We start from the raw sequence: 17,662 nt of genomic DNA, 5'->3' as shown, positions 1-17,662 counted from the left end.
AGCTGTGGATAAGGCTATGCAACGCCTTGCTACCACCCTATGTGAGTCGCTGTCGCACATTGTGAATAACCAAATCGCACAAGTCTATGGAGCACAGATAGATATAAGTACAGCTGTAAAAAATGCTGAGTCTGCACACCCGACAAGTGAGGCAGAATCTGAGATAACTCCACCAGATGCACAGTCTGCAGAGCCCTCCGGAGAAGGCGTTCAGAGGCAAAGCGAGGGTGAACAGGAAGCTTCTCAGGACACACAAGATATGGACATAGATCTGAAATGCCTAAAGCGTTCTAGATCCCCTGCATCGAAAAAACCTAGCTCGCCGAAACTTGTAAAAAGCAAGAAATACCAGAAAGACAACCTTTCCAAAACCGATTTTCTAAAAGAAAGTATTTTAGATAAGGTGATTGCCGAAACCATTTTAACGAAATCATAGGGTCTTTTAAAATTATACATTGGAATTGCCGATCTCTTCACTCAGCCATAACAGATCTGTTATACCTGTCTTCCAAATTCGATCCAGCTATTATTGCATTACAAAAAACTTGGCTATCCACACATCATGTATTTCACCTACCCAACTTCCAAACCTTTCGTCTAGATCGTCGATCCAAAGGTGGAGGTTATAAACAATAAAATTAGTTTAAAAGTCAAAAACTTATACAAATGTATGTCTTCTGACTGCGAAATTTTCGCGTTAGATATTACCTTGCCAGGATACTTGCCTTTCTCGCTAATAAACGTCTACTTTCCTGTAGGCATTCAAGACACGAGACTGTTAGATATGGCTGCTAATTCAGGCTGTAAAGAAAAAATTATAGTTGGTGACTTCAACTCTCACCATACCTGCTGGGGTTTTAGAACAGATCAGTGTGGACAACGGTTGTGGGACTGGTCGGTAGACAACAACTTATTGTGCCTTAACGCTAGAGCTGCCACATTTTTTCGAGGTCATTCACGCTCCGCCTTAGATTTAAGCTTTGTAAGCTCGGCCATTGCTAGTACATCGTGGACAGCCCTTGATTGCGCCTCCAACAGTGACCACTTTCCAATAATGTTCGAGATCGCTTGTCCCGTCAAACCATCATGCTTCCATGCCTGAGCCTATATAAATTATGCAAAATTTCAACACGACCTAAAAACTGCTTTAGACGCTCCTTCTCAGGATGGAGATGACACTAAAGCTATGAAAATAAGCGCAGTAATTAAAAGGGCATACAAAAATGCTGTATTTATTGTTAAATCGGCGGAGAGAATATCCTATAGCCCCTGGTGGAATTCCAACTGTTCACGAGATCACAGACGAAGACAGGCAGCTTGGAAGAAGCTAATACATAATCAGTCCCCTAAGAACTGGTCAGATTATAAATTTCTTGCCGCTGTATTTAAACACACGGTGGCCCAAGCTAAAGAAGATTATGATAAAAGACATTTCGATTTTCTCTCGAAATCCAAAAATAAGAAAGCTTTATTTCAATATATGCGATCTCGCAAAATCCTGCCGTCTACATTAAATACTGATTATGAAAAACTATCATAGGAAGAAACGAAGAACTTTTTAGAGTTAATTGGCAGAGGTCTAGAAATTAGATTTTCTTCGATTATGGCTTTCAACTGGCAAAAGTCTAGCATAAGCACTGACTTCAAAAACGTAACGCTGTCTGAAGCATCAAAAGTCATTCGAGATCTACCATCGTCAGCTCCTCTGTCGATTCCGCATTCTAACGGTTCAAACCTTTTTAAAGTTCTACAGTTTACCGGCGCGAAGATCAGAGTACGCATTCATCAGTGACCCTGACTCTTTCTTTCTTGCACATTGGCCTGGATTTCATACCCCTCAGATAATTTTCATTAAAAAGAAACTGGATTGCATAAATGTAGACATTAGCACAGTAATTGAAACTAATTCCTCAACCATCAATATTAGAATAGAGTACGATGAAATCTTCCCCCCACAAGCCAAGTTGCAATCTCTTAGATTTTTGACCACTACATTAAACGATTACTTGGTACATGCAGAAACAAAAAATGTAATAGCTACAGATGCTTCTGTCGACAATGAAAAGGCAGGCGTCGGAATTGCGTCTGATTTCCTCGGCTGGTCTTTTTCAGTAAGGCTTCCAGATTTCACTCCTATATTTGAAGCCGAGCTAGTAGCTATTATTTTAGCTCTTCGTAAAATTCCTACGACCGAGACCAGTGCAATCATCCTAACCGACTCACTTTCGGTGTGTGCAGCTCTGACAACCTCTGAACAATATTCTGCCCTAGCAGCGTTCCACACATTAGCACCGCCGCATTTAAAACTCCTCAAATTAGTGTGGGTCCCAGGTCACTGCGGATTAAAATTAAATGAATTGGCAGATGCTTTGGCACGAGCATCACTCGATGGACCAGTAATTTCAGTACTTCCATAGTTAGAATACTTATCAGGGGTTAGATATAGGAAATTCGCTATTTTTACAGATAGTTTAGAAAATATCACACAATGAACAGATTATCAGCACCTCAAATTTCCATGGAAAGCCCAGTGGAGTCCATCAAAAAAAACTTGAAATTATAATCTCCAGATTCTGGTGCCGTGTCCACCCGTTAAATATTTATTTACACAGAGCTGGTCTGACACTTTCCCCCCTTTGTCCTTTCTGCGAAGAATCAGAAACTATTGAACATTATTTTGGCTCATGTCGTAACTATGCATTAATTAGGAAATGACTTTTAGATATTCCATTTGCGAAGCTAGGTTTAAATTTAACCACAGAAAATGTTCTAAGTTTTGGTGCCTCTGTTTTGAGAAATTGCCACAGAGATGCATTCGATGCGGTGTGTAATTTTATTCAAGACTCTAAACGTTTTTCAACATAAAGCCCACGTTAACAGATACCCCCCCCCCCCCCCCCAAAAAAAAACGGGTCGAAAAGTAATTTTCAATTCTGGATAAATCCGTGACATGCCAAATTAATCTCGTTTGGCAAAACCAGCTGTCTGGTCGGCTCCTAAAATCAAGTTGTAGCTATTAGTGTCTACTTTGTTGTTGATTCTTTTTTCTCACTATCTAAATTTTTGGTTTCTTTTTTTTTTTTTAACATACTGTCTTCACTATACAACTCCTCCAACCCCCTCCCCCCCCCCCTTTTTTTTTTCGTTGTAAGCAATAATGCAGTTATCGTCCATATGAGACTATAATGAGACTATATGTTCTCTTGGCCAATCCCCCAGAGTGGGTATGAGCCATGGATTAGAGGATACAAACAAACAAACAGGCTCTGGACATGCGGCTGTGACTGGTGACTGTGCTGCGCAGGCCTGACGATTTTTTTTTCTTTCTTTTTTTTTTCTTGGAGAATCTTATATTTCTTGTGGAGAAACTGCTTATAGGTACAGAGTGGCAGTAATGTCCGTAGGGGCAAGCTTTCATGGGAGGATGTGCCATGCAGGCTTAAGAAACTCTTGATGTGACCTTGGCTCATATTTGACTGCAGCTTTCATTCAAACTGAACCGCGGGACAGCTTTGCGGCAATTCTCTCGCATTGAAATAGACAAACTGCTAGAGGTTTGAGAAGCTGCAAACGCACCCACTGCACCAACTTTCAAGCTACAGTGCATAAAAAATAAAAACAAGAAGGGGAATAGATAACTGAGAATGATTTCTTGATACTAGCTTCATATTTGTTCTTGAAATATGCGAGGGGCACAAAAGTAGTAATACTACTACTACTACTACTACTACTACTACTACTACTACTACTACTACTACTAATAATAATAATAATAATAATGATAATAATAATAATACCTTCGGTTTAATGTCACAAATCTACATTATGATTACGAGAGATGCCGTAGTGGAGGACTCCAGAAATTTCAACCATCTCGTGCTCTTAAACATATAGCATACAGGCTTCTAGACTTGAGCCTCCATTGAAATGCGACCACCACGGCCGGGATCGAACCAACCACCTTCGGCTCAGCAGCCGAGCACCCTAACTGCTACACCACTCTGGCAAACACGGAAATAATAAGGACAACAAGAAGTGAGGACAAGGTAGGTTTGTAAATCCAGACTTAAAAAAGGACTTCCAGGCACTCTGCCAACTACTACAGCAATAGTGGTGAACATCTACAAGAGACCTGCTCCGTAAAAACATGTAGAGTTCGAAGAATGAAGTCAGAAAAGGTAAAGTAACATAGAATGGAAAAGACGGAATACACGTGAAGCCAGATAACGAAAGTCTTCCTTTAGATACAAATAAAGGCAGTTCTTCAGCAGAACTCAGCCCCCTCTAGAATGATTGCGTCTTCTCTGAAACACATAATGCAAAAAAATGTATTATTACACAGTGCCCAAGTGTCAGTGGAATGAATGTGATGTTAAATGAAACCAAGAAGCTGCAGTGCATTGGACCATACCAACACAACTTCTTTTTTCCTGATACTCAAATATGTCAGCTGTGATGAAGTGTCCGAACACCTACGAAGAGACGACAAAGCAGCGTCGAAAGCGTTAAACCGCCAGCACTGGAAGAAGGACGGTTTCGCACACTTTATACTTCCCTGCACTAGCGCTTGTGGCACGAGCAGAAGGGAAGAGAAAGAACAGGTCTCGTTGGCTAGACGCACTGTGTCAGAAACTTGGTGGAGAAGAGGTGCACGTATGGTTGAACATCAATGCCAGACAGTATCAACATCTCCATAAATACTACATCACATCAGCTACTTTAAGCAACTTATCATACTCTAAGGAACAAGGAAAGTACCCTCTATGCTATGACTATTGTAAGTGAAAGATATTCTTGCACACTAACTCTTTTGAAAAATTTAGATAATGTGGCCATAGATCGGCAAAAACTGCAAAGCTGACTCAAAATCAGCCTCTAAAATTTTGCTTTAAAGTCTCATTTGCACTCAGACACACCAAAATTTTTCTCCTGAAGACTCCTTCAGACTCAGGCTCACAAAATTTTAAAACTTCTTCATTTCAACCGAACTCACTCGGAATCAAGCTCACCATAACAATACTACCCAAGACTCATGGCTCAATCTGAGTATGAGTGTGTCGACTTGTGAGTTCATTAATTTACACAAGTTTTTCAACTGAGACAATTCTCTTTAAGATTACCTCGCATAATCGGTATTTTACACGACAGATTTGGTCTTGTAACTTTAGAAACAAGTTGTCTATGGTTACAATCCAGTAACGACATATACAATAAATAATATGATTTACACTCAACGATAATACCATCCTGCCAAGGAGATTGCGGGAGAAAGGTCAAGGTACGTCGGCCATCCGTAACTCACGCTTCTGGTGAATGAATACTGAGCTGGTGCATGAATGATAGTGCACTCAAGTATGTGCGAGTCGGCGTAATTATAAATGCTAGCCGACATAAGGCTCATACTACAACAGTGAAATGCGGAACTCACAAACTCAGTCACGAGTTATAAATTGCGCTTAGCCCTCCCTTGGACTCCGACTCGCCAAAATCTCAGCCAGCCTCAAGCTTATCAAAATATCATTCACTCGGACTCGCAGTTTAACTCTTTTGTTACCACACCTATTCAAGTCAATCAGCAGTGATCGACGCTTTTGGATGGTCGATTTTGGCATATTAAATTTGTTTCTCGTGCACCCAGCACTTTCCAGTTGCTAGTCCAGCCAGTGAATTTTCAGAATCAATTTTGAACTTGCTCGTTTTGGCAGACCTTTGTGCAAACCAATGTGTAAGTGTGTTGTTGCATGGATTAATTGGTGCATGGATAAATTAAATATAAATCGAATTTCAAAACTATCTTATTAGATATCTGAATTCAAAGAGGGTATTTCAATAAATCGATATACCAAGGTTTTTTTCAACAAAATTACCAAAGAGCTTGACAATGGAATCTTTTCTTCCAGAATTAAATGGTGCTTAACAATGGCTGTCATATTATGGCATCTTCAACATAGCAATGTCATCAAGAGGGTCATGACAGTTTCCTGCCACGTTGAGAAAGAAAAAAAATCTGCATAGGCTTCACAAAATCGCACTAGAATGTGTAACCTTTTGTTTTGGTAACTCTTGAATATGTATGAATATGATTGTATCCTTATACCTCTAAGTATGATATGACTGTATGAGTGACTGTGTAAGTGATGTATATTTAGATGTTCTAACTTATGAATGTTGATCTTTACAATTTTCACACTTCAACTAGGAAAGCCTGTACTAGTATTTTGAATTACTTCTAGTATGTTTATTTATTACTGACCTTAATATACTTATTGTTTCTTCCTCCTGACAAAACTTCAATATGAGCATTGCAGTCTGTCTAAAATAAATAAAAATACCTACACAGTCTTGTCCTCAGGTTCTTTGAATCTACGACACATATGAATGATTTGCAGGATGAATGTGGGAGAAGGCTAACGAAAAAAATGCTCCATAATTCATTACTGATGCTTTCTTATTAATATGCAGTATTATGACGTCAAGGCAAACAAATCAAGGGGAGCAAAAGTAAAAGCACTGCCACCATACCTCAATATGTAGATCACCAGACATGCAAGTAGAAAATTGCGGTTTATAGTTTTACAGGTGAGAAGATTTTTTTTTTTTCCTGCTCCCATCGGGAGGCACACAGTTTGAAAGCATGTGCCCGCTCAACAGATTTTCTCATGGAGGAAGTCTTACCCAAAAGTAGTGCACGGTAGTGTGGATACTATCTTGAGAAGACGGCCTCTTCCTTTGCATTATCTTCTACCTTTCACCTTTCCTCCCAAGAATTGATGTCATTATGAATTGTGAGCTACGAAACTAACATAACTTCCGATCCTCAAACTACTCTTTCAACGTAACCTGTAATCAACGAGCTCTCTCCACCCTAACCTAACATTATTTAGTGCTTTGTAAGCAATACTGCTTTAAGCTCGCGATACATAAAAATCACAAGGCAATCCATCACATTCTTTCCAATTTCAATTTGCAAACGGGGTGGAAGTTGAATAGTCAATCTCACTCGTTTAATGAAACCTATTCTTTGCAGCAGTCCACAAACATGGTCACATCACCACCACAATCTCATGCTCACAAAATATTAAGCAGCAACCTTTTCATGAAATGATGAATGACTTCCAGGAAGACACTGGAGCAATGCTTTTCTGACAATATTCGAAGCATGAGACTTCTTCGTTTCTCCATAAAGGGATGTACACATCAGCAAAAGCACACAGACAACTGTTAAAGCCAGCACAAACAACACAGTACACACAAGATTGCCTGGGCTTCACCAAAGGTTTTTTAGTATATTAATTGAGTGAGCACTTTTTCACAACTTATTTGATGTACCGACTTATTTCTTTTTAAAGACAAGCTCACTACATAGGGCAATATGAAGTTAAGCACTTGAATTCGGAGGGAAATATGAAATTGAACATTAGTGGTGCTATGTTGTATTAGCATATAAGACATGAAATATATAAATGCTTTCTAAACGACACCAATCAGCTAAGGGTCCATTTCGTAATTTTAGCACGAAATATATGGGTAAACTATAATAAACAGATGCCCTGTGACTAAATAGGGATGGGTGCATCAACTGTTGATTCTAGGCAATCAAGTGTGTAGACAGTCTTTTTTACACATTCCAGGACATTTCGAATGTGTCTTTCATGAGTATATTGTTAAATTCAATAAGTCCATCGGGTGCTATGAACGCCATCTTTTTTTATCATCAGTGTGCATCGATATTCGCTATAGCCGATATTTGCCAATAGAAGTCAACAAAAGAAAAGTAGGAAACTGAATGAAGACAATTCAATGCATCGTCTATGCGCGGAAGCGGTTATACATCTTTCTTTGTAATCCTATTAAGCTGGCAGTAATCAACACAAGATCTCCAACTGCTGTCCTTCTTTTGAACGAGAATGACAGGTGGAGCCCAAGTACTTGCAGACTCCTGAATGACTCATTTTTGCAACATTTCTTCAACTTGCTCACTAATTGCTTTACACTCTCTCGGTGACACTCGGTACAGCTTTTGTCGTACAGGGTGCACTGATACGGTGTTTATACGATAGCGTACTCAAGAGGCTGGAATCGAGGATGTCTTATTGTTTTGCAAAAAGTCAAACCGATAGTAACGTGTGGGGCTCACTCGTGCTGAGGGACTAGCTCACTCTCAGTAGAAGCTTCAAATTCGAAAGGCTCGAGAGCAAGAATTCATTCGCATCGGCATGAAGTACAGCAACTAAAGTCTGTGCTCCCTCCCTGAAAAGTGCGAGCTTCATACCAGAAGGTAGAAGTATGGGCTGGGCCACGTAAGTCATCGTCCATAATCGAGATCGTCCTTCAAATACCGATAACAAGCAATGTGGCACCAACACGTTCTTCTTCACATAAGCTGAGTGTAGAGGTTCTGTTGTGCCGTCAAATGTAGTAGGAGCTGCACCAGAGCAGGTTACCGGAATGCACACCCTACACTGCGCAGGAATCGCTACATCCTCGGCAACACAGAAGGCACTTTCTTGACACGGCGAGTTCTCTAGGAGTTCGGTCATAAGCTCGTGGTGTACTGAAAGCTCTCCACTTCGACAGTCAACTGTAGCGCCACACTCCCGTAAGAAATCTAGGCCTAAAATAACGTCCAGCGTAGATCAAGGAATCCCGGCGAATTAAGTGGTGAATACTTTGCCACACGAACAAACATCTGCTGTACAAATGCCGACCGAGCACAATGTGTCACCGCTTACACTACAAAACCACAACTTTGTTCCACAAAAACATAACTTTTTGTCCCAGAAGAGCTTTAAGAGTAAGGCTCATCACTGTAATTGTTGCCCCAGTATCTACAATATCTATAATAGGGACATTGTCGACACACACATGAACTTTGTTTTTCAGCATGAAGGCTGACGGAGGTATGATTGACAGCGCACAGTATCCAGCAACCTCACCCCTCTCACCGGCACTGCCTAGTTTTTTGGTGGTGGTGACGGGAAGCGACGCCGTGGCGATAACAACCGGGGAGCACGTGGAGCAGGCAATGGCGTTAAGTTGTAATCAGAGGGTGGGGACGAGTTCCGGAAGTTGCCTTGGCGAAATTGACAACTGGAAGTTGGGTGTTGAAAAGGGTCGATGACGATGGAAAGGGTCGATTGCTATAACTGTAGAAAGCTCGTGAAGGCGCTCCTGGGAATTGCTGTCGACGGTCACAAAATCTTGAGTCCTGGCCTAGGACGCCGGAGCTATAGCACACAGGAGATGGCAGAAATGCACGGTGCTGCTCAAACCCCTCATTTCCGTTAGCTGGCATGGGATATCTGCCCCGATCATTGCAATTCCTAGCGAGATTGGGCTATAGGTGGCAGCACCGTCTCCGCACAAGTGTGGATAGGTGGTTGGCAGCGGGTATACAAATACACGCTGCGGAGCTTCGTTGCGTGCGGTCTGAACCAATTGTCGGCAGATAAAATGCGTTGACTAATGTTTACTGTTTATATCTATGCTCTTCTTCACTGAATCCGTGCACGCCCCTTATGCAATGTTAACATTAGCTGCGGGTAAAGCGCATTCTGCTTTTCATACTGATGCTCGCCCTGGGTGACTCTCTTCACACTTACGCACTAAATCCCGCCTTTGCTGTGTTGTTTGTACGTGATTAGCTTGTGTTCCGTCTGCTATGCACTGCTGTAACGTGACTCAACTACTTATTTACATCTTTGCCATCTGCATACTAGAAAAAATAGAAAGAAAGATCGTAGAAAGCCCGCATAAATGTGCAATTCCTTCAGAACCACCGTTCGCACCTTATATGCATATAATTTCTTTTCTATCATTCCGTTCACAATGAAATGTTGGACAGTGAATAAGTCTAGTCCGGAAAGCTTAGTGGCTGAGAGCACTTTGCGCTACACTGCAAGTACCACGTGTACGCACATGTTCTTGCAACAGTAAAAATCTTATGTAAGAGTTCAGCAGAAAGCTTTCAGCGATCGATTACATGCATGACCGTGCTACAACAAAGACCTGGTTATTAGGACAAGCAAATTTTTTTTTTTCAGACAAAAAATTACCACTGCATGCTTTCTGTCGGTCACTAACAATGCCACACAAACAAACACTGAAAACAATGTAAAAGTGATGAAATTTTCAGTGAAATTATATGACATTATATATAAGGCATGTCATCTGAATTAATTTTCGATGTCTAGCTTCTTAAAGCGTTCTTAAATCTGAGCACATCGTTACACACGGTAGCTCTGTTTTGAGTACAGTGTAAGTAAGTACCGAAGTCTCACAGTTTATGTGACAGTGATGTGACCGAGAAGTTGGGCTACAGGCAGCCACTCAAATGCCGGGAAATTAAGAACCCTTGCGAGGCTTCTTCACAGCACGAACACACAATTTAATTACATATTTACAGGTGTGAAGAACACTAGGCGCCTAGAAGCACCTTTACATGAGACACAACTGGCCGTAAATGAGACCACCGAGACAGAACACCCCTGCGCACATGCGATGCGCTTTTTACACCTCTCGGTTCGTGCACGCGCTTCTCCTGAAACGCCGACTGCGTGTTACAACGTTCGTGTGCGACGCGGACTGCATGTCACTGGCACACCGGTGTGCGTTCCTTGCAGTGCGCTTGGGAGTGTTCCCGCGCTCTTGTGGGATGCAGACGGCGTTCTTGTCGACGAGCACCGCTTGAGGAGCTGATGGGAGTCTCTTGCGCTGCTAGTCCCCAGTCATGACATTAGTAATATATCTATGTAGTGCTATCACGGTCATATAAACACAACTACGGATCGTCACATGATCGATAAACTACAGTGCCGTAGTTGTACACCTACCAACAGCGCGCAAGTGCATGACCTAAAGCCTGCTTATTTTTTTACAACCAAGTCACTATAAAAGGCTGCATTCACACAGCATTTAATATAAGTGCTCATATACTGAAGGATGCCAAGAGCATTTTGCGATGTGCTTGAAAGAAAAAGCGGCATCTACTCTGAATGGCAGGTATGACACATGTAAACAGCACTCTGGAAAGTTTATCTCACCGATCTTATTACAATGCATTAGCAGCCAAGAAAGACCGAATGCTTTCGTACGTCGTTTCAGGCACACGTACATACAGTTACACTAGCGTTGACTGACCGGACAAACCACACTTTGAGAACGTACATCACATACGCGCACATAGAAACACGACTTGGCAAGAAAACTACGCAAGGAGCAATCCTCACTTCACCTTTCGGACAGTTGCCGCCAGGCAGCGACTCTGCTTGATGTAGTGGCCTATACTTATCTCCCGTTGTAGCTGAGTAAGTAGTGTGGAACCACTGCAGGGCATAGGTGTTTCGTGGCTGCTGCTTGTTGGCGAAAGGAGGTCGGTTTGCCGGTGCGGACCGAAGCACAGCTCGGTAGTTGTCCATGTTCGCTGCATTGATAGATGGTGAGAATGAGGCAGGAGGTAGTCCAGGCTGGTTGCCTCGGTAGCAGTCATCACTGCTGTAATGGCTTATTTCACGGCACCGGAGAAGCTCTTCCCGGAATATCTGTCGTTTTGTCGATGACAGGTCAGATGGAGGGTTGGCGTCGACGCTAGCTACTGTTGGCACATTAGCCAATCAGCCCGATTTTGGTGCTATACGACGCATCTTCAGTGCTTCAAAGGTATCGCAGTGCTTTATAATGTCGGCCACAGATGACAGGTTCTCTTAGGTGATCAAGAACTGGTACACATCCTCTGCTATGCCATTAAGAAGATGGCCAACTTTGTCTTCTTCAGACATACCGAGGTTAACAAGTTTACAAAGCTTCAGAATCTCCTCGATGTAAGTGGTGCAAGTTGAACCAGGCCGTTAATCCCTTTGAGAGATGGTGTGTTCAGCCTGCTTCTTACTCGTTGTGTTGTCTCCAAAGCACTCCTTCAATGCGTCGAGAAACATATCCCACGTGTTGAGCATATCCTCGTGGTTGTTGTACAACAGGAGGGCAGTGTTGGTGACAAAGAGCACTACATACGATAGCTGAGCGACGGAGTCTCAGCTGTTAAGTTCGCTCACCCGCTTGCACTGCTTCAACCACCCGTCCACGTCTTACTCACCAGTCCAACCAAATCTTGGCGGCTCCTTGTAAGAATGGAAAGAAGCCAGCGTCCTCGGGAAATCGGTTTCAGAGGCATCTCTCCTGTTGATGTTGGTGGTAGTCTCGCAAAGCGAGGACTCTGATGAGCGTGAAGGGATGGAAACTCGTGGTTAGAGACTTGGGGTACCCGGCACCTCGACTATTCTGTTACGTGACTTGTAAACAAGGTTGAAAAGAGGTTTATTCACAGGGAACGGACGACAAGCACGTGCCGTAACTGCGCGTCCTTCTTGTATTCCCCCTTTCAGTCGATGTTTGCTGTTGATTCAATCTAGTGAACCCACTGTAACAATATTTTACACAGTCATGGTACAAAACAAAGCTGTGCAAGTCGCTATAAAATTGATTACATATTTGAAATCAGCCATCAAAACTTATGCAAATAACTAACATTTTGTAGAACTGTTCTACAGATAAAAAAACCTTCAGTTGCATCTTCCATAAAGAAAATGCATGCAGACAACTCACTTTTTATGTTGACTTTCTTGTATGCTGACAGTACACGTGTTTTACAAGATGGTGTTTCCGTGAAAAAGATGCATTGCAGTGGCAACAGGTGAATGGACGTTCTCCTGTGTGGGTGCGCATGTGCCTAATGAGGATCCCCCTCTGTGAAAATGACACACTGCACTGGTCACAAAAAAACGGACGATCTCCTGTGTGTGTGTGCATGTGATCCCTGAGGGTATTGCTCAGTGAGAACGATGCACCGCAGCACTCACAGGAAAAGGGACGCTCCCCTGTGTGGGTGCGCATGTGGGCATTGAGGGTCGCCTTCTGTGAAAATGACGCACTACACTGGTCACAGGAAAACGGACGATCTCCTGTGTGTGTGCGCATGTGATCCACCAGCTTATTGCTCACTGAAAACGACGCGCCACAGCAGTCACAAAGATAGGGACGCTCCCCTGTGTGCGTACGAAGGTGCTTTGTGAGGTTCGTTTTGTGACAAAAATCAGCAGGGCACAGGTGGCACTGGAAGGGGCGCTCGCCCGTGTGTTTGCAGAGGTGTCTTTGCATGAGCTCTTTTCTCTTAGTTGCATAGCTGCACTGACGGCACGAATGCAGTCCGCCTCGTACGGACACAAGTGAATGGTATTCCTCATGGGGTGCCGAAGTCAAGGAACCTGCAAAACCAGAGACAAAATAGAGGCAATGAAAACCTTGCATGCATTGTGTTCAACTACACAAAAGCACTAGGCAATGAAGCAAGATTACTGCACTTGTAGATGAAATACATAATCACCTTCGCATAAGCAAGCCACATGTTACTTGAGCAATAACCATGCCATGATGACATGGTTACAGTTTCTTTCTCTGTTTGTAAATGCTATGTCCAAGACATAGAAAAACCTCCAGTGAATGTGCACGAGTACAATATTGATGTAATGCTGGTACTATACCTAAATGACAAAGCTTATTTCACATACACCATTAAATTAGGCCATACCCCAGTAAAACATTTATTGCACTTTTTTCTCCCGTATGACAATCCATAAAATGCTGCACAGTAACCAAACACTTTACCAATTCAATGCACGAAACATAAGAAATGAAATATGAGTGGACAAGGTCAATATGAAAAGAACTACAAAATATAAAAAAGGAATACAAATCATAAAGAAGAGATAGAAATTATATCACACTTTTGGTGGAGAGAAATGCTCGCACAATTATGCAGACTGGAAAAAGTATAAGTTCTTTAGCGTACTTGCACAGTTTACACGATTCCCATTATTGTCTCTAAACTACTTCAGAGACAGCATAATGATTGAATAAAACAAAAGTAAGCTATGCACCATATAATGCTACAGACACTTACTCGAACAGTCAGCGAGCACGAATTCTACTTTATCGCATAACTATGCTAAAATCTCGTTAGCTCAAATTTCATGGGATTGGACAAAACATCTCAATCGACCAAATACCAAGTTAACCAAGAACATAAAAAAATAATATTTCTAAGATGAAAACATTTTCATTGTGTTCATCAATTTGTAAATAGTCTACCTTTTTTTGCATAATAGAAGCAAAAAAGTCGCAACTTTCATCAACCTGCAACTTGGTTCACAAAGCGGCCAATCTCCAAGACACCCATTTAAATAAGCCTGATAGATGTTCTGCGCCACACCCTTACCTACAGCCACAACCATTACCTGCACTATGTGCTCATGTGTTTTCCGCAAGTAAAATGGCTGGTGGCTGGCACTTTGTGCTCAGCAATCTACGACTCAACGAGTTATTCGGGTTCAGGCCAAACATGACCAAATTACAAGAGCTTCATGCCATTACACAATACAGATTCCGGCCTCGACCAACAAACCTGTTCAATTTATCAAGTTGTTACTGTTCAGGGAATGCAGACAATGACAATTACATGTCTAAGACTGTCCTCATACACCAGAACGGTAAAACAACCTTGCATATATTACAAAACAGTCAGATCAACTCAATGCCCTAATTGCATTTTAAGCATCACCGAAAGAAAAGGCAAAGACAAATATGAATGATCGAATCAAAAATGGCAATACATTTTATGAAAGAAGAAATTGAGAAAGATTTAGGCAAGTTTAAATGGTAGTTGCTAAGTAAGTGGAACTGCAAGACAATAAGTTTCTTTGTCCATATCCAAAATTTAGTTGACAAAAAAGCACAACACACACAAACACATGCAAGAGGCAAAATGCATAATAAAGTAACATCAGGTTGCCACTACGAAACGCTTACATTCAACAGCGTAAAATCAAAGTCACCACCGAGTGTTGCCGTTGCTTAGATACAAATTATTTCTTTTCGGCACATGCGGATGTGTAAAGAAGTGCATGAATAAATGCTTAACATCAACCAGTGATTTACAAAACAGGCAATACTTCTTCACACTGATGAAACATAACCATCACAAAAAAAATCATTATACACTTTCTCCCAATTTCAATTGACAAACAGAGTCAAAACTGAATAGTGAATTTCACTTATTTCAATCAAGCCTATTCTATGGAGCAGTTCACGGACATGGGCCACATCACCAGAACAATCCCACATTCACAAAATAATAAGCCGCAATGGTATTGTGAAATAAGTAATTATTTCCAAGAGGACACTGGAGCCATGCCTTTCTGGCAATATCTAAGGCACGAGACTTGTTCATTTCTTTATATAGACATGGACACATCTGCAAAAGTACACAAACAACTGCTAAAACAAGCACAAACAATGCAGTACACTCCACATTAGCTGAGCTTCATCAAACCTTTTTTTTTTCTTTTTATTGTATTTGAGTAAACCCTTTTCATTACCTAGTTGGTGCCTACTTATTTTTTGAAAAGGCAACCTTTATACAGAGGGCACTTGAATTTGGAACAAAATATAATTTAAAATGAACATTGAAGCAGTGAATTGTAGCAGCATATTAGATATGAAAGAAACAAATGCTTTGTGAACCGAAACGAGCTAAGTGTGTGTTCCCTCATTTTAGCACAAAATATGCCTGTAGATTAAATTAAACACAGGCCCTGTAGCTAAATAAAGATGGGTGCATGAACTGTTGATGCCAGGCAATCGAATGTGTACACATTCTCTTTTAGACATTGCGGGATGTTTAGAATATGACTTTCTTGAGTCGTAGCAATAATGAAAAACAACACACACGCGAGACTTGAGCCAGCGAGTAAGTACAACTGCATGTTCTATGCCCTTGAACAGCAGTGTGTCTCTCTACCATGACACATGGAATGAATTTTCTGTGTCATTATTGCGGTTTCCCAGCTCAATGAAGAAATGATCAGAATGAATCTATAAAAACAAAGGGCAGTGAAAAAATTGGGGTATCTGAAGCTTCGCCTTTGAGATATGAACACGACAACAATATCCTGTTTCTAGTGCGTACTTCAAACACTTAGTGTATGAAATCTTTTCAAACTTGCTATGGACCACTACATGGTCTTAAGTGGGCTAGGTCGCAGCAGCATCAGCACGATGTTGACTCGTTACTTGCTATTTATGCAGGTATGTTACCTTTACAGTGCTGAATGCATTCATTCTGATGATCGCTTTCTGCTGCTGCTTCCTTGACCATGTAGGTTTGCGTTTTTCTGCTTACACGTGTTATACTACAAAAGTCACATCGTTCTCAGCGGTGATGTGGAACTAAATCCGGAGCTTCCGATTAAGTCAGCCAATACCAGTAAAACCACTTCTTCCAATAATAGGCCGACAACCCGCAACACAGTTGGTTCTAATGCTCTCAACGAGGGTACTTATGCACACTCCGATTACGCGCTTGCCGACAGTATTCCTTCATGTGTCTTTGAAATGTTCTTTAACTTTTGGATGGGCAAACTAGTATTCCTTCATGTGTCTTTGAAATGTTCTTTAACTTTTGGATGGGCAAACTAAGTTAGCTAATAATATTGCTGACGTCAAGTCATTTTAACAAACAGTTGCCTGTCGTTTTGATGTTTTAGAATCGCGTATTTGTGCACTGGAACGTTTTCTTGGCTCTAATGAACACAGTTATGCCAGTAATTTACATGAAAAAATTAATTGTGTAACTTCTAAAATGAATGAACTGGGCTTGAAAAATTATGACCTCGAAAATTGTTCAAGGAGAAACAATCTGATCATACACAGTATTTTAGAAGATCCCGTAGATAACGCTAGTACGCTGTTATGCAGGGTTAACTTCCCTGTTTAACAATACATTGAAAATTACCTGCCCTCAAATCAAACGTGCCCACAGGTTTGGAAAATTTTGTACTTAGTGGCTATTTACGACAACCTCAAGGGAGGAAGCCCCTGTTCTCAAAAATGCATTTAAACTAAAAGGCTCAACCGTGTTTATTACAGAACACATTTTCGCACGTATTAGACACATACAGAAAAAAAATTTGAGAGGCCTAACTTAATTTTCACAACAGTGGCTTTGTGGTGAAGTTTAGATACGATCATGCACTCATTCACACCGTACGCTATAATTGAGACAACTCGAAATCCTTAGTGAAGTCTCAGATTGAGCACCTGGCTCTATATTTTCCATCTCCACATCTTCAAACCCCACCTCGTCCACTCCATAATTTCAATATAGCCTTCATGAAAACATAGTGGTCCTGAAAGTCACTGCTTGTAGTATTGCTAAAAAGCTTCCAGAACTATTGCCTCTTGTTCCAACTTTCTGCCCTCATATCCTTGGCATCACAGAGTCATGGCTTCATTGTAACATTTACGATATTGAGTTCACTCCACCCTGTTTCATTGCCATACTTAAGGACAGGACACAAGGCATTGGCGGTGGCGTTGCATCACTTATCCGGTTAGATATCCTGTTCTCAGTGCTGCCCTTGCCTACTGAAACTACATTCCTTTAATGTACAGTCGATCTAAATAATCGGTGTACAGAAGTTAGCATTATATATCGCCCACCCAGATCATCCCTTGAAGTTCTTCATGCCCTTGCCAATTGATCATCCCTTGAAGTTCTACATGTCCTTGCCAATTTTAAGTGCAATGTAAATGTTGCTTCAACAAGACTTAT

The 17,662-nt window shown here is 41.5% G+C and overlaps 1 protein-coding gene across 3 annotated transcripts in view; it reads right to left on the bottom strand.

The window, feature by feature from the left end:
* Positions 1-17,662, bottom strand: part of LOC142772205 (uncharacterized) — a 75,464-nt gene that overhangs the window by 23,190 nt on the left and 34,612 nt on the right. Inside the window, exon 3 of one of the 3 annotated variants that reach the window (XM_075874387.1) lies at positions 6,989-13,259. The exons of the other annotated variants lie outside the window; for them this stretch is intronic. Coding sequence (XP_075730502.1) covers positions 12,604-13,259 — 656 coding nt within the window. The 3' untranslated portion in view covers positions 6,989-12,603. Of the gene's footprint in view, positions 1-6,988; positions 13,260-17,662 lie in introns of those variants that run through there. 3 annotated transcript variants of the gene reach the window in all.

The sequence above is a fragment of the Rhipicephalus microplus genome, chromosome 9 (genome assembly GCF_043290135.1).
Source record: "Rhipicephalus microplus isolate Deutch F79 chromosome 9, USDA_Rmic, whole genome shotgun sequence".
Classification (NCBI taxonomy): Eukaryota; Metazoa; Arthropoda; class Arachnida; order Ixodida; family Ixodidae; genus Rhipicephalus; species Rhipicephalus microplus.
Note: the sequence above shows the minus strand (reverse complement) of the source record. Positions and strands in the feature narration are given on the sequence as shown.